This window comes from Syngnathus floridae, chromosome 10 (assembly GCF_059516105.1).
Source record: "Syngnathus floridae isolate MCC-2025c chromosome 10, RoL_Sflo_1.0, whole genome shotgun sequence".
NCBI lineage: Eukaryota > Metazoa > Chordata > Actinopteri > Syngnathiformes > Syngnathidae > Syngnathus > Syngnathus floridae.
The window spans coordinates 4,898,896-4,925,408 of record NC_142422.1 but is presented as its reverse complement, the minus strand read 5'-3'; the positions used below and the strand labels follow the sequence as shown (position 1 = coordinate 4,925,408).

The window sequence follows — 26,513 nt, the reverse complement described above, 5'->3', positions numbered from 1 at the left end:
CTAGACCACAACTATGACAGCAAGTTGTATTCATGTGAAAAAAGATTGTGTGGGCCATACAGTGACACTTTATTCGTCTAGCCTCCGGCAACATTCATCAGACTTGTGGTTCCTCAGAAATCCACAGCTCACATACGTCCACTGTGGTAAAGTGACTCATATTTACCAAGACGTGTGCTTCTTTAGTTCCCTAAAGCTTTGATTCATTCAAAAAAAAAGCTCTAATTGGTTGTTTTTCGTCGGGCGCTGTGTTTCTAGAAGTACAGGATGGGTCCAGAGAGGGAAGAATTTTTTTTTCAAATTTCTTCTCTCACTACTTTCAGATCAAACTGCCAAGTTTAACAAACATGATTTTTTTTGAGTGGGGTCAGATCATAGATTAGCTGCTAAAAACAAGGTAGCAATGAATGCACCAATGAGGGAGAGACGAAGGGGAGGGACTTCAAGAACGGAGAGGAAACTCTCTAAATGACAAGTTATCATTGCCATGATGAAAGACAGTCCATCATCCACCTGGGAGAATACTCACTAATATATACCAAGTAAGTGTCTCAACCTTAACCTTTCTGTACACACACTGGTCTGATGAGCGATCATCATCTTCATGTCCAGTCAATGGATGGATGCTCCCACAGGTCACAACATTAGGTACAACTGATATCTAAGGGACTGGAGCCACTGTTTTGTTAGAGAAGGCCAAATATTAAAAACAGCGTGATGCACGGCAAATTGGAACCCTAATAATACAAACAAATACTTCTCCGATAGAGTCGAGGATCATCAATTTTTGAAAAATGATTATTAGACTCTATTTAGACTGTGCAGTGGTGCTTTGAGCGTAAATACAATAAAGTGCCAGCAAAGCATGGTGCACTTTGCAGCTAAAGTCTTTAAATACTGTAAGTGTCATCTAGAGAGCAATGTCGGCAGAATCGCAGAAGAATGTACAGTTGTGGTTTTATGTTATTTCCTGCGGCAGAATGATATAACCTACATTTCGAGTAAAGGGGACGAAAACTGAATTGGCGGCTAAGGCTAACAGTGATTTGACCCTGACCCTAACAATAAAGTCATTGTAAAAGATTTCATGTCAATGCAGTAGTCACTGGACCTAAAGTTCTGAAAAAAAAATTGGAGGGCACATGTATCAAATTTGAAGATGAGTTAGTGTTGGAATAATTTTTACAAAGCTACTGTGCCAAAGAAAAGACCGTATGGGAAATTTTGAGGATTTTTAACAAATAAATTGTCATTTCCAGCAACCCTAATGAGGATAATGGATGATGATATCATTTATAGAATGAGAAAAAAAATATTTTGCTTACTTTGCAGTGCAAAGTTTGCACTGAACATAAAATAGAAATTAACTTGCTGTATCTGGCGTCTTTAAAAAATTACAATGACCAACAGCAAATTTTAATTTGACATGTCATTGGGTGTCTCTCTGTGTATTTTTAAACAAGAAAAATGTCATAATTATTTTTCCTAATATCAGTTTTTTTTAAATTATTTTTTAATCTTTGTTTTTAAATTTGGCCAATAAAAGCTTGCTCAACCCGGATTTTACCATGCGTTGTAATTTACAACAATGACGTTTCAAAGAAATCACCCGCCTGTTTCTAAAACTAACCTTTAATTCAGAAATATTAATTAAATAAATGTAATTTAATAAATAAATGTAATTATATAAATATTAATATTATGATGCTTATTATTATTGTTATTGTGATATGATTATGATGATTATTATTATCATATATAAAATCTGGCTTATTATTAGAGTTATTATTAAAAGCTGATGAGCAAGCCTATATGTAGAAATTTAGTCAAACAAATACGAACAGACAAACTGCAGGAGAGATTTTTAAAAACCCTGCGTAATCAAGAAATGACAGTAAGGTGACATTTGAATGTCATTTACGTTTATTTCACATCTGTGAAACTGGGTTGGCCCATCGCACGCTGCATCTTCATATAAGTTCATTTGGCTCACAGCCAATGGATGATGCAGTATTGGGAGGTTTCTTTTAATACATGAACATTAAATTATCACTGAAGTCCACTTCTAACTTGAATTTGATGTGCCCTCCAAATGTTGTTAATTGTTCGTTATGAGCAAAGTGTTTAGTCACTGTTTCAAACATTTTGAAGATACTTTTGTGGCTTTACAGCCTGCACGACTCTCTCACCAGACACAAGTCTAGTTGCGACCACTTAAACGTGATATCAGATATGACTACCAGTAAGACAAGTGCACATGACAAGCCTGTTGTGATTCTATGAAGTCAAAAAAAAAAAAAAAAGAGGGTTGGTTTAGATTTGAATGGGATAAATCTTATCAAAGAACCCATATTTGGTAATGTGTTTTCCGAGAATCATATTTAATATATTATATACATTATAGTACTTATTTTATATATATATAAAATTATATTACAAAATATATAAATATATTACAAAATATATAAATATATATATATATATGCACGATGAAAATATTAATGTCAACACAATTTTCTGTTCCTTTGTGTTTACACACTGCTCATTATATTACAAGTGACTTCAGCAATGATTCGACTCCACAATACTCAGTACTTTCATTTCCTGCATCGGGCCAACGCTTTACGCCGCTCAGGTTCAATGTGCGACGCCCTCATCTCAGTGAAGAACCAAACTTTTCGGGCTCATCGCCTGGTTCTGGCCTGTGTTAGCAGGCCACTCGAACAGAAATTCACCCATGCGGAGACAAACCAAGAGGTCCACTGTACACTGGATGAACTCTCACCAAGAACCTTCCAGCAGGTCCTGGACTTTGCCTACATGCAGAGTGTGGTGGTGTCAGAAGATGACCTGCAGCAGCTACTTCTAGCCGCTCAGTTTCTGGAAATGCAATTGCTAGAGGAGCAGTGTCAATGCCACTTGGACGCATTCAGGACCAAACAGGTGGGACAAAGGCTTGAAGTAACCAGTGGAAGTGATGACGAGGAGGAGCTCAATAAACAGACCAATGAAGAGGAGAAACTCAAAGAATCTCCTTTGATTAAAAACAATATCATGGAAAAGACAGACACAGAAGAGCCAAGAAAAAAGTCCAGATTGACAACTTTCAGTAGAGACACTGTCATCACCAGCTCAGTCTCCAACTTGTCCTCCTCTGCTTGGACCATCCCAAGCCACATGTGGAGCTCCACGAGGAGCCTGAGACGCATAACCGAGAATTACTCCACCTTCATAACGGCTCACCCCCGTCAGCCCCCTGCAACACTTGCCTTGCCCGTACCCCAAATCTTTCCTCTGCAAGGACCTCATTTCCAGGTCCCCGCTCAGCATTCTATCGTAACAGGCTTGCATTATGGACAACATCTTTACTCCCCCACCACTGAGAACATCAAGGCGGGCTTGCAGGAAACAAGAATAAAGGCCAGACAGAGGACAGACAAAATCACTGAGATCAGGTAAGTCAGCACTAATGTAGTAAAAGCAGTACTGCATACAAGACATTAAATTATTATTTAATTCAATATATATAGTACATAATATAAAAATATTACATACTATAACGTTATGTATCATCTAGATGTGTGTGTCGGGGGTGAACACAATACCCAATAATGTTATACAGTATATATTTTACATGATCATAATTATGACCGCAACATTATATATATATATATATAAAATAAATTAGTGTGTGATTAACAATTATGCCAAGGAAATGTGTGAATAAATTGGAGTAGATTATTTATTTATATAGTTGAAAAAAATTGACATTTTTTTTACATGTACATTCCTCAATGTCTTTTTGCCTAAAACGTTATTAATCATAAGTCTCTTTTTCCGTGGGTTGTGCTAGCCTTACATTATTTCCCCTAATTAACTTTCAGAGCGTTACTATTAGAGTGAAAAAAGAACTAAACGAAACTATTCTACAGATATCGATAATGTAGTTTTTTTTTTCCTAATGTCTCTAAACCAACTGAAGATTCTTAATTTGTTTTCAATTAATGTGCGCAGCCTGTTCGATCACAATGTGTGTGTGTTGGGGATTTCCCCACATTTCTCCCCACCTTTGCACAAATCAAAAATTTCCACTCACCGAAACCTTGTTGCAAAAGGCAGCAATTTTTATACTCTGTGAAACGGTTTTTGACATTTGTGGAAAAAAAGCAACTTTTAACTGTGTTTTATTGAATGATCATCCTTCTCCCCCTCCGATGCAACATAACACAAAACCACCTTCCAGCCTGAACGCTGCAGTTGAGGCTACAGGAAGTCATACATACAAAGGCCACTATATTAGGTACACCTTCAGCGAGCCGCGTTACACTTTATAATCATCTGCCATTTTATAACCACAATAATAAACATATTGTTGCATTCTCTGTGTACTATATTTTAAAAAATATTGTACAACGTATCTCAAGGCTGATTTTTTTTATTTAGTTCATGGCTTTCACGAGTTCAAAATTACAATAAATTTGTACCCATATTTTTTTTTCACCCAAATTTTGCACAATAATTATTGTACTATATCAAGAGAAATTATGCTGTGAGGTTTTTTTTGGTTAGCACATCAGTTTTAAATATGTGCCGTACAAATCTTGGCTCTAGTCTGTCTATCTGCGTGGAGTTTTCCGGTAAAGTCAATTTAAGGCTTCGAATTATCCAGTGAGAGTATGAATGGTTATTATCAGCCTGGCATTATAACAGGGGTGTGTAGACTTTTTATATTCACTATAGTTGTTCAACTAGTGTGCCCTTCTCATTCATTGTATATAGTACTGCTAGTAAGAGTAGCACGGTTATTCGTTCAATGTCAGATAGCGTGTGATAAAATCTAACTACTTAGTATTATTTTTAAAGTCTTAAAATAAACAACTCATTTTCTCCTTAGCCGCTCAGTCGTGCACAAAACCAACATGGCTAAAGATTGCAAGCACTGCAACTCATGTCTACGATGTGATCCAGCCTCCTTGCCATCAGGTAACACACAATACACACTAGTGTACAATACACAACAGCACAGGTCAGCAGTGACTTCAAGTCGCTGCGAAAGATAATATAACACTTTTACAAAAGCAACACTTGACATGACCGCTAACATTGAGATATGCAATGGAAAGTAACGAAGGGAGTTGTGGTTTAGCAAGCTCAGTGCAGCATGTGGTTTACTAGAAACAGCAATGCTGCGGTACAGTATGTCCTGCACACGTGTGGTGTGTGCACAAAAACAACATCACACACGATCACGCACGCAACATTGTTCAAATTATCGGTGGCATCGCTGGGTGATATACTTGGCCTCTATTTTTTGTGTCAATTCATCATTTGTGGTTACAGCAAGCGTGTATTTGTAGAATTTTTTTCTTTTGTATCTCACAAATCTGCTAAATGGATCATCATGCTCTTGCTTCACAAGAGATAACGTCAAAAGTTACAAACGTCAATACAGTACATGGACGGATAACATTAACGCACTGCGACAAAAGTTATTTTAAACGTTAAACATACTTTACATCGCAGGAGTCCGAAATATTAAAATCCTTTGGGCAAAGTGAGTTTAAAACATTGTGCCATCTAGAGATGAATAGTGGTATTACAACTTAAAGCCATAAAGTGGAACTATTGGGAGGACATAGAGACTGGGCTAACCAATGAACAGCAAAAGTGTGTTGCTAACTTAACCACATTGTTTCCCTTCCATCACTTCTACACTCAAACAATGGCAGGAAATTCTACGTACTGCAATGGCATGATGCTGACTCAAATTTTTCTTTTTCTGTTCAGCTGAGGCCTGTGCACGTCGTGTCTTTGACTGTGAATCCCAATTTAATGGCCAAAACTTGACAGAAGAGAGACCCTACCAGTGCCAACATTGTCCCAAGAAGTTTAGTCTCAAACACCAACTGGACACGCATCACCGAATTCACACAGGTAACAAAATACTGTATCGTTGAATTATACTAATTGATGTGAAAAGGCCAGTGGACTAAAGTGATTAAAGGTCAGGATGAGTGGTGGTGAGGATAGGAAAGTAACACACCTCTTTTACGGCTTCCTCTCAAAAGGTGAGAAACCCTTCGAGTGTCGTCTGTGTGGTCAGCGCTCCCGGGACTTCTCAGCCATAATCAAGCACTTGCGGACTCACGGTGGGGCGTCCCCTTATCGGTGCACGGTATGCTTGGAGTTCTGCAGTAGTCTGGTGGCCATGCAGAGACATATCAGCAGCCACCCGGTGCATGACTTCCCCCCAGACTGGAGCATCAGGAGCACCTACCTGTACACGTCACACATCGGTCCACGCTGACATTTTCCAAGAGGACTCTTTTATATCTTCTGCTAATTTAGATGATTTCATCTGTGGTGACCTGTTAAAAGTTAAAGGCACATCCAGGTTTCATTTTCAAAATCAGCGGGTGAAAAATTGAGTAACATTTCAATTTGCATGATTATCGATAAAGTGTGTGGAAACAAAAAGGACGAGAAAATAAAGTGTAAACTAACGTAGTTTCCTTCCAACAGATTTTATCAACGGTGAATCGTACTGACCTGTCTTTCTTCTTCAGCATTAAAGTTTGCCGAGCCCTGATATAGACATAAATACAACATACTTGTTGAAACATCTTGACATCTTTATTTAAACAAAATGATATAAATAAAAAAGTGCATAGAAAAATTAAACAGGTTTAGAAATACGTATACAAATATTTACAAACTCAGGGTTTATTTGTACATGGTAACAAAGACAAATTTAAAGATCACAATTTTCCTCATTTTTGTCTTTAACACTTACTTTAAAATAACCCTACTATATATATATTTATATATTTTGTATATTTGTGTGTGTGTGAGTGTGGATTTGTCTATATATATATATATATATATATATATAACATATAGCTTTCTGAACAGATGCTGGGCGTGATGGTCAGGAACCTTTTGTTTTTAGACACTTGATTACAATTTTGCAGCCTTCATTGCAAACGCGCTACACACACACACACACACACTCAACCTAAAATGACACAAAGTGTCGAAAAGCATCCACCAACTCTGCGGACATTTAAACAGAGATAGCCTCTGGTTTTGCATCAGTATTCCCAAACATCTGTCGTGACAGCTGAGGTAGAATCCTTGCAATAAGTTGGAAGTGACTCTGTTCTTTTTTTTTTTGTCTTTTTTTTTTTTTTGTCGCTAAGTGATTGACACTTAACAATCTGGGCTCCATCCCAGTGATTGGACATGCAAAATGGGCACAAAGGTTGACACACACGTATAAAGTTTGCTCAAAAATGTTTTGGGGGGGGGGACAGAAATAAAAGATGGGGGTTGACTCGACGTGGGTTTAAGGAGGCAAACAGTGCTCGCTTTACTTTTGTGGCATTCTCTATGACCGTCAGTTTGATGCCACAACATGGAAATGAAATCAAATTAAAATATTCTTTAAAATACCTGGTTCCAAAAAGAAAAAGCCATCTATGTATGATTCGATTGCCTCAACAGAAAAATTCAAGTACATTAGTGAAACAAAGGACAACACTTGTAAACAAAACAAAACGGGCACTACAAATGGAGCTGTACACCCACCACCGTTTATACAAAACAACCGTTCACCATTAAAAGTCAAAATCAAAACGCGAATAAATATCACGACTAATTTCAAACAGTGTGAATTGAATTACGCTCATTAAAGACAGTACTGAACATCACTAAGAACAACATTTCCTTACTATCTTAAATTAGGTGCCGAGTGCATCGTCCCCCGGGTTTCGTTTTCGACGGCTCGTTGTGAAGCAAAGTGTGCGCACCGTGTTCACGACGAGCCCGTTGCGGGAGCGGAACGCTCGCACACACACACACTCAATGGCAATTTACATTAGCTCCCTGATTTACAGATCAACAGTATCGGGTTTCGCAAAATTTGTGCTGCCATTTATATGCAACTGCGGTACAGTCTTGTTGGAATAGTTGAAGAGTAGAACGGAATTTTTTTTTTCTTTTTAAAAAAAAAACTGATATCCATCACTCTTACCTTTTGGTTTGGGTAGTGTTGCTACATATACTGTACATCAAGAAAGTCTTCTCATTTCACTGAAATGTTTAACTCTAAAAAAAAAAAAAAGGACAGCGAAGATGATGAATTATCCAATGATGTTAAGTACCGAGAGAGTGCATTTCTTTAAAATATGCATTCTGCGCAGGGGTGAACACTCAGCAAACTAATCCTCGTCTGCAGGACATCTTCGTCCTGAGAAAACCCTTCAATGCTTAGCACCGTGGTTGTCATCTGGAAGAGGGGAAAGAAAAGCACTAAAACATGTCCACAAAAAGATGTGCACATCGTAAAATAAGGTTTGGGTGAATATATGGCTAAAGAACTGACTTCACTACAACACACATGGGGGGGGATTAATATTCCCTTCACTACAGGATGGAGCAAAGATAATTGCGGATGTACGATTGAAAGAAAAAAAAAAAAAAAGACTTCTCTCAAAGCCAAGCTGTAACTTGGCAGCATTAATTTTGACAGATAAGGCTTGATGTGTGTGTCCAAGAAACGTCGCTGGGGATTCCACAGTGAACCGGAAGCCCCGGTTGTATTATAAATAATCAAACCGTGAGTCGTCGTAATAGGCAGCCTCGGGTACCCTTCAAACACGCATCAGTGTAGGACAACCTCGTCTTCCGCTCCTCCAAACCGTGCACGCAGAGCAAACATTTCTCAATAGTGGCTAATTTGCGTTCTGCGCCAAGTGCCTTCAACATGCCGGAGCTCCATCCAGTGCCACCTTAATTTAAGGCTCTCTAGTAAACACAAATCTCTCAGTCTCAAACGACGACAGACCTCTTAGTTGAGGAAACGTCGACAGCGCCGGGCGCCGCAGTTACAGTTGAGCTTGTTGCTGGCGTCTTCGATGGGGAACTTGTAGTCGTAGGTGAGCTCCTCTCCTCTGTAGATCTTGCGCAAAGCAAAGATGACGATGTGCTTGCGGCCCTCCACGTTGATCACTCGCGAGTAGCAGTTGGGCTCACAGGAGTGGTTGATGAATCGGGCGGCGTTGCCGTGCATGGTCGCATCCACCACGTCAAAATCGTCGATGCGGAACATGTAACAGCCGATACCCTGGCAAAAAAGAACAACAAACTCGTTTTTCTCATCTCCCGTTTTTATTTTCCAAAATCAGTGTTTCCTAACTATGCTGGGTACGAGTCAGAGCTCCACCACACAAAGTGAAACGCACCTTGCCGTCGTAGTACTTCTCTCTTTTGTCAGTGAGCACCGAGCGAATGACAATGCCAGCGTATTCGATGACCATCTCTCCTGCTTCAATGTTCCTCTTGCAGAAGAGTCCACGCCCATGGATTGCAGACCTACGTCAAAACATCAATTGACCTTACTCAGGAACGTGTGATTTTCTTCAAATCAAGCAATATTCACTATACAAACTTGGATCATAAATCAAAACTGGTCTCGGTACTTGCTCAAAAGTCAGAGCTGACCTGTAGACGCCGACAGCCTCTTTTGATGTCCTTTCCAAATGTCTGAAGCGCATGGCCATTGGCAACTCCAAGCTCGTGGCCCGTCTAAGACAGGAGAGAATTAGGTCAGCTTTAATTCTGAGAAATACGGTGGGACTAACTGGAAAATGTTTAAGACACCGCCTGACCTTGTGGACTTCAAAAGAACATCATCTTCTTCGTCGTCATAAGAGCCAATGTCAGGAAGCTGCCTATGCTGGGATGCCAGGAAGTTGAACATGTCAAATGTGGATTTTCTGTTGGGAGAAAGCATTTCAGATTTGAATTAATATTTGTCTCTTAAGGTAAAAAAAAAGTAAGAACAAGGCAAATGGCATTTTATCCACACACCTAAGGTAGAATTCGGAGCGGGCACAGCCAGTGGGATTGACGGGCAGGTCATCTTCCTGGCTGAACTGCTTGAAGAAACGGAAGGCGTGGTGTTGGCAGCGATGCGCCCCTTCAAGTTGTTCCAGCAAGAAGACCACCGCATCGTGGAGCAGACCGAGCATTCGGGCACCTGTGATCCTCTGGAAAGCCAGAGGTCTCAACTTTGCAATTGCTCGCGCCTCTTGCACACCATCTATCACCGCTTTCCAAGCAACTAGAGGGGGCAGTTGAGAATCGCATAGGTTAGGGGTGAATTCACGAGAAATGGGGTTCAAATCAGTCAGACTCACCCTCAATAGTGTCTGCCTCCACATTGAAGCCATCATCACTGCTTATCTGGAATCGCAAGTGAGGCTGATCTTTGTTTGGCAAACACTCGTCATCCTCATCAGAGAGTTGCGAATCATCATCCGAGGCAGAAGCTGCGCCTAAGAATGCAAATTTTTAATCATAAAAATGATCACACGGTTTTATCAAACATGTTACAATTCATCTATTAATTTGGCGATTAGATCATCAATATCAATGTGAAAGGTACCAGAGTATTTCTTCCAATCACTAAAGGTGCTGTGACCCGCCGGCTCCAAAGTTTGCTGCTTGCCATATTCACCCCGAGACATATGGTCCCACGCTTCACACCTGGAGATAAACAAAAGCGGATGTAATAGATGACAGAAGATTTGGCACAGAGGAATCTGAGGGTCACTCATACCTCAACGAGCAATATACGACCAATCAAGTTTCCAGGAAATACGGTATGCAAATAAAGTACCATGGTTGAAATTAATATTCAGAAAACATTTCTTACCCAGAGCTTTCAGAATCACTTTGACGCTCCTGCTTTAAGTCATCCAGGTTCAATATTCCTTTAACAGTCGGAGTCTTGATGCGAACTCCCGAGGCCCTGCTGGAGACACTCGATGCGCTTGCTCGCTTGCACTCGTCCTCGCTTGTTGGTGCGGAGGCCAGGAAATCCACTTTAGACTTCTTTGTGACGATACGGTCGGAAAGCGAAGACACTCTCTTCATGCGGACGTGGGTGCGAGGGCGGGATGCGGGGGCGGGTACTGTTTTGGTGCATGGTGCTGGAGGTTCGGGCTCAATGAGTAGGCCAGGAGGCAAAACCAGTGAGGAGGGGCTAAGTGTTCGAAGCCCGGTCCATTTGGGGGTGTAATTGCTTGCCATTGCTTGGTTGATAATTGCTTCGGCGCTCTCTGCAGGAGATACGTCGGAACTCTTTGTCGATAAAGGGTTCTGTCCGCTGGCCTTGGAGGACTTGCATTTTTTGGACCCGCTGGATTCTTTCTTTTTCTTTGTTTTTTTCATTTCGGGGGCAGTTTCATCTTTGGGCTTTTTGGTATTCTTCCTTGCTTTTTTAACGTTAATTGATGACAACGCCCCATTGCTATTGTGAGTAAGCAACTGTGCAATGGTGGTAGGAGTCTGCTCTGCAGGAGTGGCTGCCGTGGAAGCGGTGGACATTACGATGGGCCCAGGGGATGGAGTAGGCATGTTTCCGGCTGCGGCGAGAGTAGCGGACAGTGCATTGCTTTGCAAAAGACTGGCGATCTGAGTGACGCAGTTAAAGGATGGAGCATTAGGATTTGGCAGCTGGAATGTGTTGCTGTCTGGGCTCTTGACAAAAATCTGCCCAAGGCGGTTCACCAACAAGACATGGGGTGTAGGGTCCACATTTGGACCTCCAACTTCCTTCACAGTAAGAATGGCATGACCGGGCAGTGCTGGGGATACCACAGGCTGCTGAGGTTCTAAAGCAGGCCTTGGTGTGGAAAAATTGATTGAGATTGTGTGACCAGATGTCGCGTCCTTCTGCATGGCTGAAGAGCTATAGCCATTTAAAATCACTGGGGTCGTGATGGTTTGGGCTGGTAGTGGAGTAGACACGCTGAGTCGAGAAAGAGAAGATACTGAAGTAGAGGAAGAAACTATGGTGACAGCTGTCAAACTTAAAGGCATTGCCTGGGTTGAGCGCACAGGTACCGAGATACTGCCAGAGGTTACTGCTTGGACAGATGGCCCTGATAATAACGGTTCAGTTTGGGGTGCAACATTTTGCAGAGTCGGCGTCGGGTCTCCGACAGGAGTTGAGGTGGCTGAGTCTTGTGATGTGTTAACGGGCTGAAGTGTAATACTTGTGAGAGAGGGTTGGGTGACACCTGGTAAACTGGAAAACATTTGAGGAGAGTCTGAAGGTCCTCGAGAAGGACATTGCACATGTGCCAATTTTGGGGTAAGTTGGGAATCGTTGGTGGAATTTGCCATGGAGTTGCCTGGGATGTGGTTACCTAACAGAGTGCAGGCCTCAGCTGAGGAAGCAAAATTTCTGTTGTCAGGTTTTGACATCAGATGTTTAGACTCTTCAGCTTGTCGGGATTCCAGTTGTGTGCATTCCAGTCCAGGAACCGGATTTTCTAAATGGGGCTCAGAGTCATTTGTAGGCACTGCAGAGGCAAATTCTACAGAGGAACTCTTTAGCAAGTCCTCAGAATAGGAGCTGCCAGCCAGGTTTGTCAGTAAATTAGGGTTCCCCTCCAGGGTACGAAACACACGTTCTTGACTTGTGACAGCTTTTTCCACGTTGTAAGAAGAGGCCATGATCTCTTTTGAGGATCCTGGAAGATTTTGAGATAAGCTCGTAGGGGGTGACGAATCATTGTGCTTGAAATTTGATGGCGCTATGAAGTTCTGATTCTGAATTGTATTGGTTTTAGTCAATGTTTCCGATTCAGGGATACCGCTGTTAGTTAGGCTGTTGGTTGGAATCTTTTTACCAGAACAATCAACTTTCTGAGAATTATCACTCGGAGAGATACTTGCATCACTCTCCGTTCCATCATCTACTCCATCCAACTGAGCCATGTTTCTGGAGGTAGTGGACGTGGGAGACTTGGAACGCTCTTTCGACCCAGGACAGCTGACAACAGTCCGAGAGAAGTCAAAGTAATGTTCCATATCGTCATCAGAAGAAGTATTGCCGAGGTCATTCCTGCCTGAGGCTGCCGACCGTGGCAGACTGGCAACAAGGGATTTTCGTTTCTGTGCCTCTTGGGCTCGACCCCAAAATTCTTCTTGATCATCACCTTCTACCACAATTTGCCCACCACAGTTCATAGCCACAACTTCATTCAGGACTGTCTCTTCAATTTCCAATTCTGTCCTCATCTCTTGTCCCAGCGTAATGTTGGGATCCTTGTGATATGAAGTAAACCGAAATTCGTCTTCATCTTTCTGTTCGTCCAAGTCCCTCTGAGGTGAAGTGCCGTTTGCGGGAGAAACATCTTCCGGCTCCGGTGATGCCAGGAAGTTGTGTGGCACTTCAACAGAATCTGATTGGCTCAGATCAAAAGATAACCGAGTCCTTGGTAAATTCTGTATGGATGGAGAGAATGACAGACTTGGAGATGCAAATGGTCCTGCACTGTCCTGCCAGGGAGACTGAGGAAAGAAAGCTGAGGCACAATGGGACTTTGCATTACCAGGGCAACGAACTGAGGAAGCATTTCTGCCCCCGACTGGGCGGGCCAATGAAGAATTTATCAGGCTGTCTGAAGTGGCACTTGAGAAAAGTGGGGAAGTTGGAAGAGATTTTCCTGCACGAAGAGAGACTGATCCCATTGGGGGCCCCAGAGGAGCAGGAGACTTGTTACTGCGTAGGCTTGTTGCCTGGGTGTGGGGGTTGTGGCGTCGAGCTCGTCTTGTTTCCTCCAGATCACTTACTGTTAGTATATGGTGAGGTTTTATTGGGATTGCTCCTGGGAAGAAAACGGAAACCAATCTATAGCTTAAACGATGACAAGCTTCAACTATTTATTTATTTATAGGGCTAAGTATTTCTCATAAAACAAATTCATACAAAGCAACACTTTACCTGGGGATGGCAAAGGTCGGGACATTCCTCCAGCTGGTCTCCTGGTTTGGGGATAGCTGGGAATCTTTGGCTTTGCTCCATGATCTGGTTTTGTTGATTGGAAAAGGCGTTCCTCAGGGTGGATCTGTGATTCTGATTTATCACTCACATGGGCCTCAGATTCTGATTTAAAAAAAAAAAAAAGATATTGCTATTTTGTTATAATTCATTCTTCTATTGCGATAATCATATTGAGAATATTTACAAAAGAACAAGACGAATACCTGGTAACGGACAGGGGTTATGCTCGATGGTGTGATTGTCTCCTTGGTCAGGCATCTCCTCAATGGGGTTCTCTGGTATTAAAGGTTGGACTTCACGGACTGTGCATGTGTATTTGCATTTTTGCAGTGGATTCATGGTGCTCCAGTACCAGCGAGAACACCTAAGGAAAGAAAACAAGAGCTTTAAGAAATGTGTCAGTAATCTCAATTTTGCATAGAACCGAAGGTAACTTACTGAAATCCCACAGGAAACAATTTTCCTTTGTTTGCTGAAAGTTCTGACAGGACACCAAGTTTATCAATTTGGAGAGAACCTAATTAGAAAACACATATACAAAGAATGAAACTAATGTGGATGGAGTAGGTATGATAACAAAAAGTTATAAAAGTAGTGACTTAAGCCATACCAATCATGACATTGATTAACTCGGGCTCCAGTCCAGTTAAGAACTTTCTGCGGAGGCTGATTCCTTCAAAATCCACATATACCCGCCGGTTGACTTCAAACTCCTGACCGCTTATCATCTTCACAACACCAACAAAAAAATGTTTCTTATCGAACTCAAACAAAACACCAACCCCAATATTTAGAAAGGACCTCTCCATTACCTTTCCACTGATCAGATGCTTATGTTTGTGACAGTAGACCTTCTTGTCATCCTGGAATACACAGTGTCGGGAGCGGGCACACATGAAGTGATAGTTGCTCTGACAAGAAGTCAGGCAGCAGCCAACTGTGGCGCCTGTTTGGTTGCACCTTTCACATCGCTAGCAGCAAAAGAGGATAGATGGGGACAACATTTGACTTGATGGAGCAGGAGACGTTATTAAAAAAAAAACTATTCAGTGAGCTTTTACATTGGTCAAGTAAAGCAATGTATATAGCAACGAACCATCAAGCGACCCCTTGTGACAGCACTGTGTACATGCAGTAAAGCGCCGTTGTCCTCTTCAAACACTTCAGCTGACCACAGAGAACAGTTGACATGTGCCCACTCATTCTGGCCCAGGTACAACAACCTGCCTGCGTCCTGAAAAACAGCACAAATGTTTTCAACTTTCCATCTTGCTGTTAAATAGGCAAACATTTACAAAAAGGTGTTAGTGTCTTGGATATTTAATGTTGAATACATTTCTTACGTTAGGTTTACGGTCTCCGTATTTTTGGCACAAGGAGCACTGCCTCTCATCATCCTTCGACCAACCTGTGTCCAGATCTGCTTTTGAAAACCGTCCCCTTTTTCCTGCGTATATGTGAAAATAAAAATGTAAAAAGATGCACCTTCAAATTACATAAAATCATTTTAAATCAGATTGAAAAGCCCACACGCAAGCAACTTCTTTTTCACGTCCAATCTAGTGTTCAGAATGTTACCTTTCAATTTGTGCCGGAAAGCAATGCTGGCTTTGAAGTGGTTCCAGCTTGAATGCTCTGCAGCCATTGGAAGACCCAATTCATCTTTCCTTTCATCTAAACCTTCTCCATTGTCATCCAAGAGTTCCAAAGGAGTTCGAGAATGGAGCCCTTCCCTCTCCTGCCACTGGGCATAGACATGCTCGGTGGTAGGAGGGTGAACAGCATGTGACAGCATCCCCCTGTAGTGCATTTCATTATTATATTATATTATATTATTGAACCTAGGACCAAACACGTTTTGCCAGCAATAAACTTATAAGTCAAGCAATGCGTCATTACTCACATGGGCAGTGTTTTGGTACACGAGTTCCAAACTTTTGGGTCTTGACTGTTGAACCAATTGAAGACCTCTTCAAGCAGCTTAGGAAAAAAAAAAACAGTTGGAGTTACAAATGTATCAGAAATTTATCACAGACAACAGTCATTCTCATCTTGACGACAAAATGTGCGCCCAAGGTTATTTACGTAGTGTCGTTTTATGACAACACTGTAAAAACATTTCGAACAACCGCCCAATAATACAAATTTTATCATCACGAAAAGAGTTGGAATGAAAATGTCAACTGATTAATGATGCAGAACATTTGAATGAAAACACACTTCAAGAGTTAAAAGAAACATTTATCGAGGGGCACCAGATGCTGCAAAAGAAAAATGCATACCTTTAAATAATATGAGCGTGCCAAGGCAGTGGGTCTTTGCTCTTCTGGAAGGCTTTCTTCTTGTTCGAGCCTTTTCCTCACCACCTGGACTACATCTTCATGGAACATTTTCTGTCAAGAAATAATTAAAAATATATATTTTCTTGCCACAAAGAAATTTTGAACATGTTTGACGTGAGTAATACGTGTTTGGACTCACCAACGTTGTATAAAGGCCTTTGTCAAACTTCTTGCCCACAGCTCGGAGATCACAGGCGGGTCCTTCGATTCCACTGTCAGGTTCCACCAACTTTTCACACTAGTAGAATAGTAGCATAATGTGCACACGGTATTTTATGTTTTGTATTTTAATCATTTTTACAAAGTTTCTAAATTTCTTCATGACACATTAAAATAGGGCTGAGTGTCTAACCTGTGAGCAGGTAACAAGGTGCTGGGTGAGGGTGGAAGACAGCAAGCAGGCGAGAACCTTCTCTACTCCAGATCGGAGCTCGATGTAGAGAAGTTCTCTCCAGGCACTGGGTTGAGTCACGCTGCATGGCCGACACGAATACACCACACTCTCTGGTAAGCTGGAGAGGATCTCATACAGTTCATCTGAAATGTGTGGACAGGAAGACAGAAGAAGTTAGCAGAGGTGTCAAAATTGTCAAATCGAAAGCTAAATATTACCTGTTAGATCCTCACACTTGGCATGTACCCAGTGGTTACATGTGCCGCACTGCATCATCTGACTGTCGTAGTCATTGTCCTCATAGCACTTGAAGCAGATTGGGCAATAGTTACCTGATGAGACAAAACAGAGTCAGTTCAAATAAAGGTGAGAATATAAAATGACATTGGAATTCAGGTTACTGCTAATGATAATAACACGTATGCAGTCAAGGAAAACTGCATCAGCTTACCCTGTTCATAGAGTTGGGAACAATCTGGACAGAGTCCTTTCTCGTGGTTCCAATCGATGTCCCAGCTCTTTCCAGGTGTGACCCCACAACTCTTGCACCTGATGCATGTCATACAAACCTACGAACACACAGTCACATTGACGTGTTAAAACAATCCGAAAGCTTTGAGGAAACATGCGAGACTAAAAACATTTTAAACACGAGTAACCCACCCAAGCTTTCCTTTTCTTGTTTTGTTTTGGATAATTTGGTCCAAGACAGGAAGCATGATAGCAGTTCTGACATCGTTCGCACTCCAACAAGGGCTGAGGGAGAATGTTTAAAAAAACAAGAGTGAGGTTTGTTTGTTTAATAAATAAAAAAACAAAAACAAACATGAGTTGTGTTAAGTACCTTTGATTGCTTGTTTTTCCTTCCACAAACATGGCAAAACTTGCAATGACGACAGCACCAGTTTTCCTTATTCTCCACTGAGGGGCGCTCTGACTCTTCAAGGCAAAACCAGTGGAAGGGCTCACAGCACACTTGGCAATACAACATCTAGAAATGACAGACATGTAAGGTTTAAAAATACATTGTAACTGTACGGTAGTCATTATATTTTAATGTAAGACGCGTGTAAGAACATTTCAAAATTACCTCGTGCTGCCCTTTACTGGCACAAAGTAGGCACACATGAGGTGGCATGTTGGGTGCAGAGGTCAGGATACTTAAACCACCCATGTTCCAAACATTCTCCAAAGTACAGTCCTCCTACAAAGCAATTTATAACACAATGACTTTGCATTACTTTACAAAACCGTGTCTGTCATCACAAATGCTTTTCCTTGAATGGGTAGTTACTAATTTGTGTTTCAAATTCCCCTACAAAAAATGTGCCCACACAGGAAAAGAGTTTGCTGCTATGCACGATGTGAATTCAAGAAATAGAAGCTGTTCTTTATACTGTATATAAAAAGAAAACAAATTGATTACTTGGTATTAAGTGGAATATTTTATATCTCTTTTGTATTCATAACTGCTGTTTAATAAAAAAAAATATATCAGAGTATGTGATTATTTGATAGAATTTAGTAAAGTAGGAAATGCAAAAATATTCAATCGCTAAAGCCAACAACTGCCAATTTTTTTGTCATTTTATAACCGGTATTTAATAAAACCCTTGCATCATCCACATTATCCAACTCCACCAGCTCCATCTGCTTATGATTGAGAGAGCATAAATAAATCTAGAGTCCGTTTCTAATCTAGATTTAACATTTGTGATGAAATCTGTGAGCCGCACCCTATCCCAAGACATACCTTGAAGTTGACTCGGATTTTATGGGTGGGTTTTGAAGACTCAACTTCCCTCTGCTCAAATCCATTAGCTAAGGCAGCCAGGACACTTGGTGGCGTCTCCTCAAAGGAAGCCTGTGACGACAAACCCTGAAAGACAAACATAACTCGAAACGTGAGAGGGAACCATAAACCTGGAAGTACAAGTACACATTAACCTCTTTTTGGAATCGCACCAGATAAGGACGATAACACCCACTTCCGATCTGTTTCATACTGTTCACATAATTGATTAAGGGTCACCTCAGATTTTCTAACCTTATCAGGTTTGCGTCGAACAGATGGCACACGATGTGAGCTAGATTTCCGATGCCGGATCTCGTCATCTGATATATCTCCCAGGAATCCAGACACAAAGTCTTTACGTGAGAGAAGTTTGAAAATGAAAAGTTAATGCATCAAACTCTAAATCTTGTCCACGTTGTAAAGTGTAATGACTTTTACCAGGAGTCATACGAGGACCATTGCCCTTCCTTCTGGCTGGTGAGGCTGAGCTGAGGTCCTTTTCATCCAGATCTGAATCATAGTCCACCAGGTCAAAGTAGATACGTGGTTTTACGACACGTTTTGGCTGCTTCCTCACAGACGGACTGTTACTGTCTGCCTGGAGGCCAGAAGGCGAGTCTGCCACTCCCTCCATCCCTTCATCATTACTTGAATGTCCTCCACTGAATGAGAACCGCCGTCGTTTTGAACCTTTACAAGGAACGAAAGAAAGCACAACTTGTTAACTCCATTTTTAAGAAGGTATTTGAGAATTTGGAAATGAAGGACACGGGTGAGAATTTACCTTTAGGTGCAAATCTTCCACTGAGTCTTCGAGCTTTCCTCTCTTCAATTTGATCACATCTCTTGTACCTATTTGGGGATGCATGCACACATCTGTTATTTTTTTGCAAAGAATTCTCATTCACATTTCGACAAAGCTTATAATATTTAACTACTTACACACAACACTGTCGTTTGGTGTTAGGACCACCAAACTTCGGTTTGTCAAGGCAGTTGATGCATCTCCCACAATCATCTTCGTGGTTGCAACCCTTGCATACGCCGCACCTCCGAGAGCGGTACCCGAAAGGTCCAAGTCCTTTTCGTTTCACAAAGCCGGAGGACGTCTTCCTGACCTTGGTGACTTTTGAATCGGAGAAATCGGGACTATCTGATTCAGACAGGGAGCCATCTGCGACATCTGCAACACAAGAACGGAATTGAGAAACAAAAGAGGCAATTTACGGCTTAAAGACAAGGATCTAAAACATTGTGACTATTATTACAATACTTCCAGGGTATGACGTGAACAAAACTAGAATGTGATTATTTTAATACCTAAGCAGCTTTTTATTTTTTAATAGAAATCAGACACCATTTATATTTGGACTATTATTGTCTATTTAACTGCCTAATCAAGTGAAGGACATCACAAAATGTTGCCTTTTTTTTCCCCCATCCAAGACAATAGACATTTGTCAAGAGAAAATACCAAAACTGTCACAGATAATCAGCCCAGGCAACAAATGGTATACAGTGTGTCAAATGAATAACCAGGAAAAAGAAAGGGGAAGTGACTCTGAGCATCATCTGGCATTCCTACCCTTTGCAACAGCTGAGGGAGAGATGCCTGTTCTTTCGTGCAGAGGCAGAGCACTGAGCCTGGGAATGTCATCTGGTACCAACGCCCGAGGCTGCCCGAGCACCACAGAAGCGGCGCGGCACACATGCTTGATGCGTGGACCCCCTGCTTGACGGAACTCTTGGCACAGCGGTGAGATGAGCTGCAGCTAGAAGATGAACAAAAACATAACGAATGCTCAACTGATGAGAGAGAGAGCTGTCAGATAGAATGGTTGCTCAAACATGTAGAATTTGTGTGCTTCAATATGTCAGCTTTAAACAAAACCCAGGTAGAAAATTCATTGTAATCTCGAGACCCAACAGATAATGGAGAAAGATGCAAGATATCTAGTTGGATCAATTGTTCTCCGCCAAGCCTTATTGATTTGCGCACTTACTTGTCCTTGAGATGGCTCCGTCTTGATTGAAACATCGGTCTCAAGCTGCACTTGCCGCTTCCTCTTTTGTCTCTTGGAGGTCAAATTTCTCGATCGCACACTGGCGGGTCCGGATAACAGCTTCAGACATACAAAAAAAAAAGCATCCATGTTAGCTTTATTCAATTATTTAGAAAATCAATATTAATAAATGAAAATCACCATTGTCAGATTGATAAAAACAGCTAGATTGTGCTGCTTAATTTATAATGCCGTATTTAGACTAATGTGGTTGCATATTGTGAAGAAATGTTAAATGTGTGATTTTTTCTTTTACCCCTGAGCACTTCATCTGTTTCTGCTGGTCAATCTTCATGAGCTGCACTTTGGCTTTTCTGAGCAAGTTGAACATTCGTTTATTCGCTCCTGTAAGTCGCGCCCTCTGTGAAGCTCCTTTTCCCAAATATGCGGGATGGTCATCTTCACATATGGCCGACTCCTTTGTTGACTGCAGCTCGGCTATAGGTTGAGGAAACGACATGTATACCGTTATAGATTTGAAATACAGAAATATACGAGATGTTTATCAAATACAGTATCGGTAATTAACAGTACCTGATGAAAGCTTGATGCCGTCCTTCCTTGCCGGATTCTCTTTTTCACCGTCCCGATTGGCAAGCAACTTGGACTTTGTCGCTTTAATGCAAACTTTTCTCACAACTCCTGGCGTGCCTAGGTCTTCTATTTTGAGCTTGGATTTTTCCATAGCAGAGTCGGTGTTGCGCTGCCTCAAGCTAATGCTCATGGCCTCATCATCAAGTCCTTCAGCTAAATCAACAGGCGACTGGAGCGATTTGCTACTTTCCATATCTGTTGAACTTTTGCATTGGGGAAGACCTTTGTGAAACTTGTTTAGTCTTTGATAAAAGTGAGCGGTTTGCTTGTGAAACTTGAGCGGCGGGGTCTTTTTCTGAACATCCAAAAGGCCGGCAGAAAAGACTTCTCGGGGTTTTTCAACTGGAGGAGATAAAAATAGATCCTCGCATTGCTCCTCGGGAGTTTTGTCCAGTGTGAATATTTCCTCCGTCAACTCTGCAGGCAGATCCCACTTCAAACCGGAGTCCTTCACAAGTGAGCTCTTCGTTTCCATTTTGACACTTTTGGTGTCCGAAAACAGACCGGCAGTTATATCAGCGGTATCATCCAGATCATCAGATGAAAACAGGTCCAGGTCGAGCTGAGCTTCTCGTAATATGTCCTCCTCATCAACAGGTAGGATGGGGGAAATGGTTTGCTCCGTTTCTTCATCTCGCCTCTTTCCCGTGCGTATCTGCAAGCCCAGTTGCAAACCTTTTTTGGGGGAGGTCCTACGTGGCAACCTGGACATTCCGACGTCATCCATAAACCTTTGTGGGGTCTTGATCACTCGAGAGGATCTGGCACTTACAACGGGCATGATGAAGTGTTTGATGTTTTTGACAAACTTTGTTTTGCCAGACGGGACGTCAACTGCATCTGTCCGTGGTCCATCCACCAGTGAGTCGGTTTCTTCTTCTTTCAAATCACTGGCCTCTTTGTCAAGCCCGATCTCTATTAACGTAGAGAGGATGGACTCCGGTTGCGGCCTTTTGGAGTCAAACTGGATGGCGGAGGGTCTCTTTTTGTACTTTTTATGCACACCAACAAGTTTAGGACGAGGGGCTGGGGCGCTTTCATCTGATTGGATAGAAATGCTCTCTTCGAGTATTCCTTCTCTTTCGGATAAGTTAAGAGGCGCAAACTTCCCATCTGTGTTCCTGTGTTTGTGCTTCTGACGCTGCCCAATTCGGGTTCGACGTCTCTTTTTTCCTTTCTTGTGGGATTTCTTCTTGAAGCATAAAGTTTTTGGATTGCTTGCTTGACTTTCCAAATTCAATGGCGGCTGAAAATCTATCAAGTGAATGTCTGTTTCCTCTTTAACGGGGAGCTGCTTGGGCTCTTCCTCGGCGGATTGCGTGACCTGTTTTTCCTCCAGCTCCTCGCTTTCTTTTGCCTCGGGCTGACTTACTTCTGTTTCCAAAGCCTGGTCTTCCTTCTGTGGGGACTCATTGTTTGCAGATTCGACAACCACCAATTCTGTACTGACCGCACTTTCTTTAGGTACGAGAGCTTTTTTCCTTTGAGCAGACCTCTTTTTCCCTAATTTATTAGCATGACGTCTCTTGGGTATAGAAGGCACTGGCAAGGATTTGGCCTCATTAATTTGCGGTTCGGCCTCATTCTCCATCTTGTGCGGCGACGCTTCAAGAGGCTCCGCTGGAGGAGCATCGATGATCTCTGCGGACTCCTTTTCAAAAATTTCAGGAACTGCGCAAGATTCTTGCGATGATTTTAGAATTGTTTCCTGTGAGCTTTCAGGGAGAACTTGTGAGATGGACTCTTCTGTTAAGACCTGAGCAGGTGCTTCAACACTCACTTGTGGTGCATTTTCAACCTGTGGACTCATCCGCAAACGTCGCTTCCATGGACTCTTACGGATGACAGACTTTTTGGGAGGAAAATCAAGGCTTAATGTTCTCCTTCGTAGTGTCCTGGTTGGTTGGTCGTCCGCCGCCGGAGATGGGGGCTTAGCCTCTTGAACTTTGTCAATCTCTTTAGTAGCATCATCCTTTTTTTCAGGTACGGGACTAACTTGTTGAACCAAAAAGGACATCTTGGATTTCTTATGCCTGCCTGGAGAGGAGAGTTTTTTGATTTGAAAAGGTGGAACAACTTTCCCACAATCCTGCTGAGGGGCTTCTTGAAGAGAGCTTTCACTTCCACCCTTTGTAACTTCCACTTGTGAAGCAGACATTTTCTCGCATTTTTCGTCTCCCTTGTTTGGGCAATTTTTCTCTTCAGTGTTTGCTGTGCTGCTCTCCTGCGGGGCCCAATTGTCCAATTTTAACGACTTCTCCGACTCCATCAAAATCTCGTCGATATTCTTGTCGTTGAGAGTGGACAGATTCACTTCAGAAGTCCCCGTAGCACCCTCTGTAGGCTTTACAGTCTCTTCAGCAAGCTGGACCTTACTCACTGACTTAACTAATGCCAATGTCCAGATGAATTTTTTCCGCTTCTTTTTTCGAGCTGTCTTCCCGCTGGACTGCGCATCATATTTGGGATTCCTCATTTTTCTCAACTTCAAACTTGGAACCCTGCCCTCCTCATTCAAAGGCAACTTATTGCTGGGTTGCACGGCTAATGGATCAGTCGCGGTGGATGATGAACTTGGGTTGTCTGAGAGTGGAACACCCTTCTTTTGTCTTTTACTCTGTCTCTGTCTGCCCCTCCTCATGGCCACTTTTGGCTCAAATTTTTTGGACACCTTTGACTTGGTAACAATTGTTTCACTTTTTACTGAATTTTCCGGTTCAGCAAAAGCAGCAGCATCCAAGACAGGTTGCGACGGCGGGTTGGAGACTCTCTTGCTCCGCCGAGTGGCTTGTTGATTACGCTTTGACCGCTTTCCAATTGTTTTTGACTCAGCAGTCTCTTTTACAGTGTCAGGTTGATCCACTGATTTCTGGTCGTCAGCCACAACATTGTCACCAGGCTTCCCAAGCGTCCCTTTTGAAGCAGATCGTCCTCGTCTTCTGGCACGTAAAGTCCCGGCACCTTGATCGTCCGCAACCTCTTCAGGTGGTTCGGGTTTTAATTTAACATGTGCACTAGAAATAGTTTCAGCCTGAATATTCTCATCTTGGGGCTTCTCCTCAGTTTCTTTTAGCTTCATCTTCTTGACAGACTTTTCATGAGGTTCCTTTACTGTTACCTCAGTTCCTTTCACCTTCATCTTCTTGACAGACTTTTCATGAGGTTCCTTGACTGTTTTAATTTTCTTTTTCGCCACCAACTTTATTGTAATCCTTGGTGCTGGCAACAACACTCCACCTTTGGTCAGCTCCTGACTGGCAATGTTCTTAACTTTAGAACGTTTTCTGGACCCTTTAGCAGGCTCTGTTTTGGAAGATGCTGTGTCTTTCTCATCCATCAAATGTTCTTCTTTAACGTGGTCAGGAGGAAAAATAGCTGCCTCCTCAGCTGGCATAATAGGTGCTACCTTCTCACGTTGTCGTTTAGGTTTTGTGATGACATCACCTACAGAAACCAAAATGAATTTTAGATATCCAGCAGTGTGCAAAGAAATGTTTGAGAAAAAAAACAGCATGCCCATATATTCTGTTTAGTTCACATTAGGTACATGTGATTAAAATGTGAAAAGTAAGAGTTTTCTACCTGTAGAAGGTTTTTGCCGAGAGCATGGAGCTCCTTTAGAGCTTTTCTTGAGAGCTTCAAAACCTTGGAAGTCATCGCCCTTAAAAAAGAAAAACAATCATTAACACATTCAAAAAAACTTCAACGTCATTCCAGTGGAGGCAAACTCAACAAAATAAAATCGCAAACACACTCGCAGCAACACACGCATACAACATTGACTGCAAGTGACCAAAACAATAAAACTAACAAAAATAAAACATGACATTATGATGAATGAATATACGCCCTAATTGACTGTTTATTCATATTAGACAGTATTAACAATTAATATACAAATAATATTCCAGAACAGTTATCGAGAGAGGTTAAATTCACTTTTAACAATTTAATTGATCAATTACAATGTCTAACCAAAGATTACATCCTGTAAACTCATTTAGGCTAAACAATTTAAATTAATTAACAAGCAATAGTGTAACTAAGCTCACGTAGATAAAATCGGTATGAAGTACCAAAACTGAAACGCAAGGTGAGTTTAGAATTACGTTTCCCTCCAAGACCTGCATTAGTACAACTTAGTGAGACAAGAACTGAGTGTGAGTCAGAAAGTAAAGTTAACATTTCATCAGTCATTCTACCAATCATTCATTTCTCAACAAGTCTCCCGCAACATAAAATTAAAAAAAAGTTCCTGCTTGTCAGTGCTTGCTAACATGTAGCCTCTGAACAGCACATTAAACAGTACACTGAATTAAACTCACATTAGGTGTGTCCTTAACACATTCGTATTACACGGTAGTACTACGGTTACACGCGACACTGGGTATTTTACGTAAAACTAGACAAGAGTGTTATTAAAACACCGTAGTTAGCAGCATGACTAGCTGCTGTGCGGGGCACGGGTGTTAGCCTTCCCGTTCTTTGTGTTCACTACGATTAGCTGCCAGCTACTTTGGCCCGATAAGGAGCGGGGCTACTGGAGGGCTAATTGCGTTTGCTGTTTACAAATTGGCGTATTCACTCACTAGCTTTCATTAAATATTTAGGAAGAAGGTGTAGCGAGGTTGTATTTACAAAGTGTCTAACGGGTATGGCAGCGCGAGCGTTTATGTTACGGTACTTTCCACCCTTTCTGGTTGTATTGAACAGTACGACCCAGTAAATGTCACGAAAAAGCTCCGCTAACATTGGTTAGCATTTCATGCTAGCATATAGGGAGGGGGCTGGGGAGGGGGGCTAACATATTAGCCTCGCACAGAGATGTTGACATTTCTCCATGGCACCAATAGACACACAGTTGGAGACAGTACTCATTTGAACACATTTAACTGTATTAAAATGTGTTGAGAAAAAATTAAGAATAAGAATACTAACTCCAGAGTCGGTTTGGGACCTCACCTCTTCACTCCCACTAGAGCTGTACCCAGCCTGGCCAAGGGTCTTGTGGCTCGCCTCGATTCCAAGTAAGCGCAAGTGAGACTGGTCTTCGTTTAACGATACAACCAGGTTTGCGGGCCTTGGCCCTCCGCAAGTCACATCATCAGCTTCTAAACCCGAGCGCCCGAGTTGCCAGCGCTTCTCGGAGCGCAAACGACTACGAGATGACCAAGGCCGACCGGGGAAACGACCTCTGGCCGTAGCGGTTCCACCTTGGCCTCCTCCGGCAGCCGCGGTTGCTGATCCGCATCCCGCTGCCGCCATCATTGCTTCGACAACAACACACACCGACGGCTAGCAGATTCGAGCGACGAGAGACAAGAGGGAAGGCGCGAGATGGGAGGGAGTGGGAGCAATGCTTTGTGGGAAATTGAGTTTTTAACTGGACGTGATAGACAAGGTTACGCTTTATTGACCTCTGGTGGCGATTGCTGCGAACTAAGACGCCAAACGCAGCCAATAAATT

General features: G+C 42.1%; 2 protein-coding genes across 7 annotated transcripts; one reads left to right on the top strand and one right to left on the bottom strand.

Moving 5' to 3' along the window:
* The first annotated feature begins 457 nt into the window (after positions 1-457).
* Positions 458-6,620, top strand: zbtb32 (zinc finger and BTB domain containing 32). Of its 3 annotated transcripts, none has more exons than XM_088387572.1 (5): positions 458-542; positions 2,558-3,455; positions 4,895-4,983; positions 5,788-5,934; positions 6,069-6,620. In XM_088387572.1, coding segments are annotated over exons 1-5 (1,374 nt in total). In that variant the 5' UTR covers positions 458-541; the 3' UTR covers positions 6,308-6,620. The 3 variants fall into 3 exon arrangements, with proteins under 3 accessions (XP_088243698.1, XP_088243700.1, XP_088243699.1); XM_088387574.1 differs by having other exon boundaries at positions 469-543; positions 2,548-3,455; XM_088387573.1 differs by having other exon boundaries at positions 479-542; positions 2,567-3,455.
* On the bottom strand, positions 6,612-26,363 carry kmt2bb (lysine (K)-specific methyltransferase 2Bb). 4 transcript variants are annotated; one of them, XM_088387563.1, is made up of 37 exons: positions 25,985-26,363; positions 24,629-24,707; positions 20,987-24,490; positions 20,709-20,890; positions 20,393-20,512; positions 19,975-20,161; positions 19,332-19,572; positions 19,174-19,241; positions 18,828-19,079; positions 18,642-18,742; positions 18,348-18,473; positions 17,685-17,798; positions 17,439-17,585; positions 17,258-17,350; positions 17,046-17,163; positions 16,813-16,926; positions 16,553-16,737; positions 16,340-16,438; positions 16,141-16,251; positions 15,762-15,838; positions 15,437-15,657; positions 15,202-15,305; positions 14,955-15,092; positions 14,671-14,829; positions 14,469-14,586; positions 14,297-14,375; positions 14,062-14,222; positions 13,799-13,960; positions 10,718-13,682; positions 10,448-10,548; positions 10,200-10,337; positions 9,871-10,123; positions 9,669-9,776; positions 9,502-9,585; positions 9,243-9,372; positions 8,846-9,124; positions 6,612-8,287 (listed from the first exon to the last, which is right to left on the bottom strand). In XM_088387563.1, the coding sequence occupies exons 1-36, from the start codon at positions 26,312-26,314 to the stop codon at positions 8,849-8,851; spliced, it is 11,445 nt and encodes a 3,814-aa protein (XP_088243689.1). In that variant the 5' UTR covers positions 26,315-26,363; the 3' UTR covers positions 6,612-8,287; positions 8,846-8,848. The 4 variants fall into 4 exon arrangements, with proteins under 4 accessions (XP_088243689.1, XP_088243688.1, XP_088243690.1 ...); XM_088387562.1 differs by having other exon boundaries at positions 6,612-9,124; XM_088387564.1 differs by having other exon boundaries at positions 6,612-9,124; positions 10,718-13,679.
* Positions 26,364-26,513: the final 150 nt, after the last annotated feature.

Bases quoted from the DNA above. Each gene is read 5' to 3' on its own strand.
- kmt2bb (XM_088387562.1), bottom strand. From the start codon at position 26,314: ATGATGGCGGCAGCGGGATGCGGATCAGCAACCGCGGCTGCCGGAGGA. The intron at 15,839-16,140 runs GTATGCATTTTT...TTTTTTCCTAAG, and splicing joins CACGCTCATATTATTTAAAG to CTGCTTGAAGAGGTCTTCAA. The intron at 14,587-14,670 runs GTAATGGAGAGG...GGTGTTGTGAAG, and splicing joins AGCATCTGATCAGTGGAAAG to ATGATAAGCGGTCAGGAGTT.
- zbtb32 (XM_088387574.1), top strand. From the start codon at position 469: ATGACAAGTTATCATTGCCATGATGAAAGACAGTCCATCATCCACCTG. The intron at 4,984-5,787 runs GTAACACACAAT...TTTTCTGTTCAG, and splicing joins TCCAGCCTCCTTGCCATCAG to CTGAGGCCTGTGCACGTCGT. The intron at 5,935-6,068 runs GTAACAAAATAC...TCCTCTCAAAAG, and splicing joins GCATCACCGAATTCACACAG to GTGAGAAACCCTTCGAGTGT.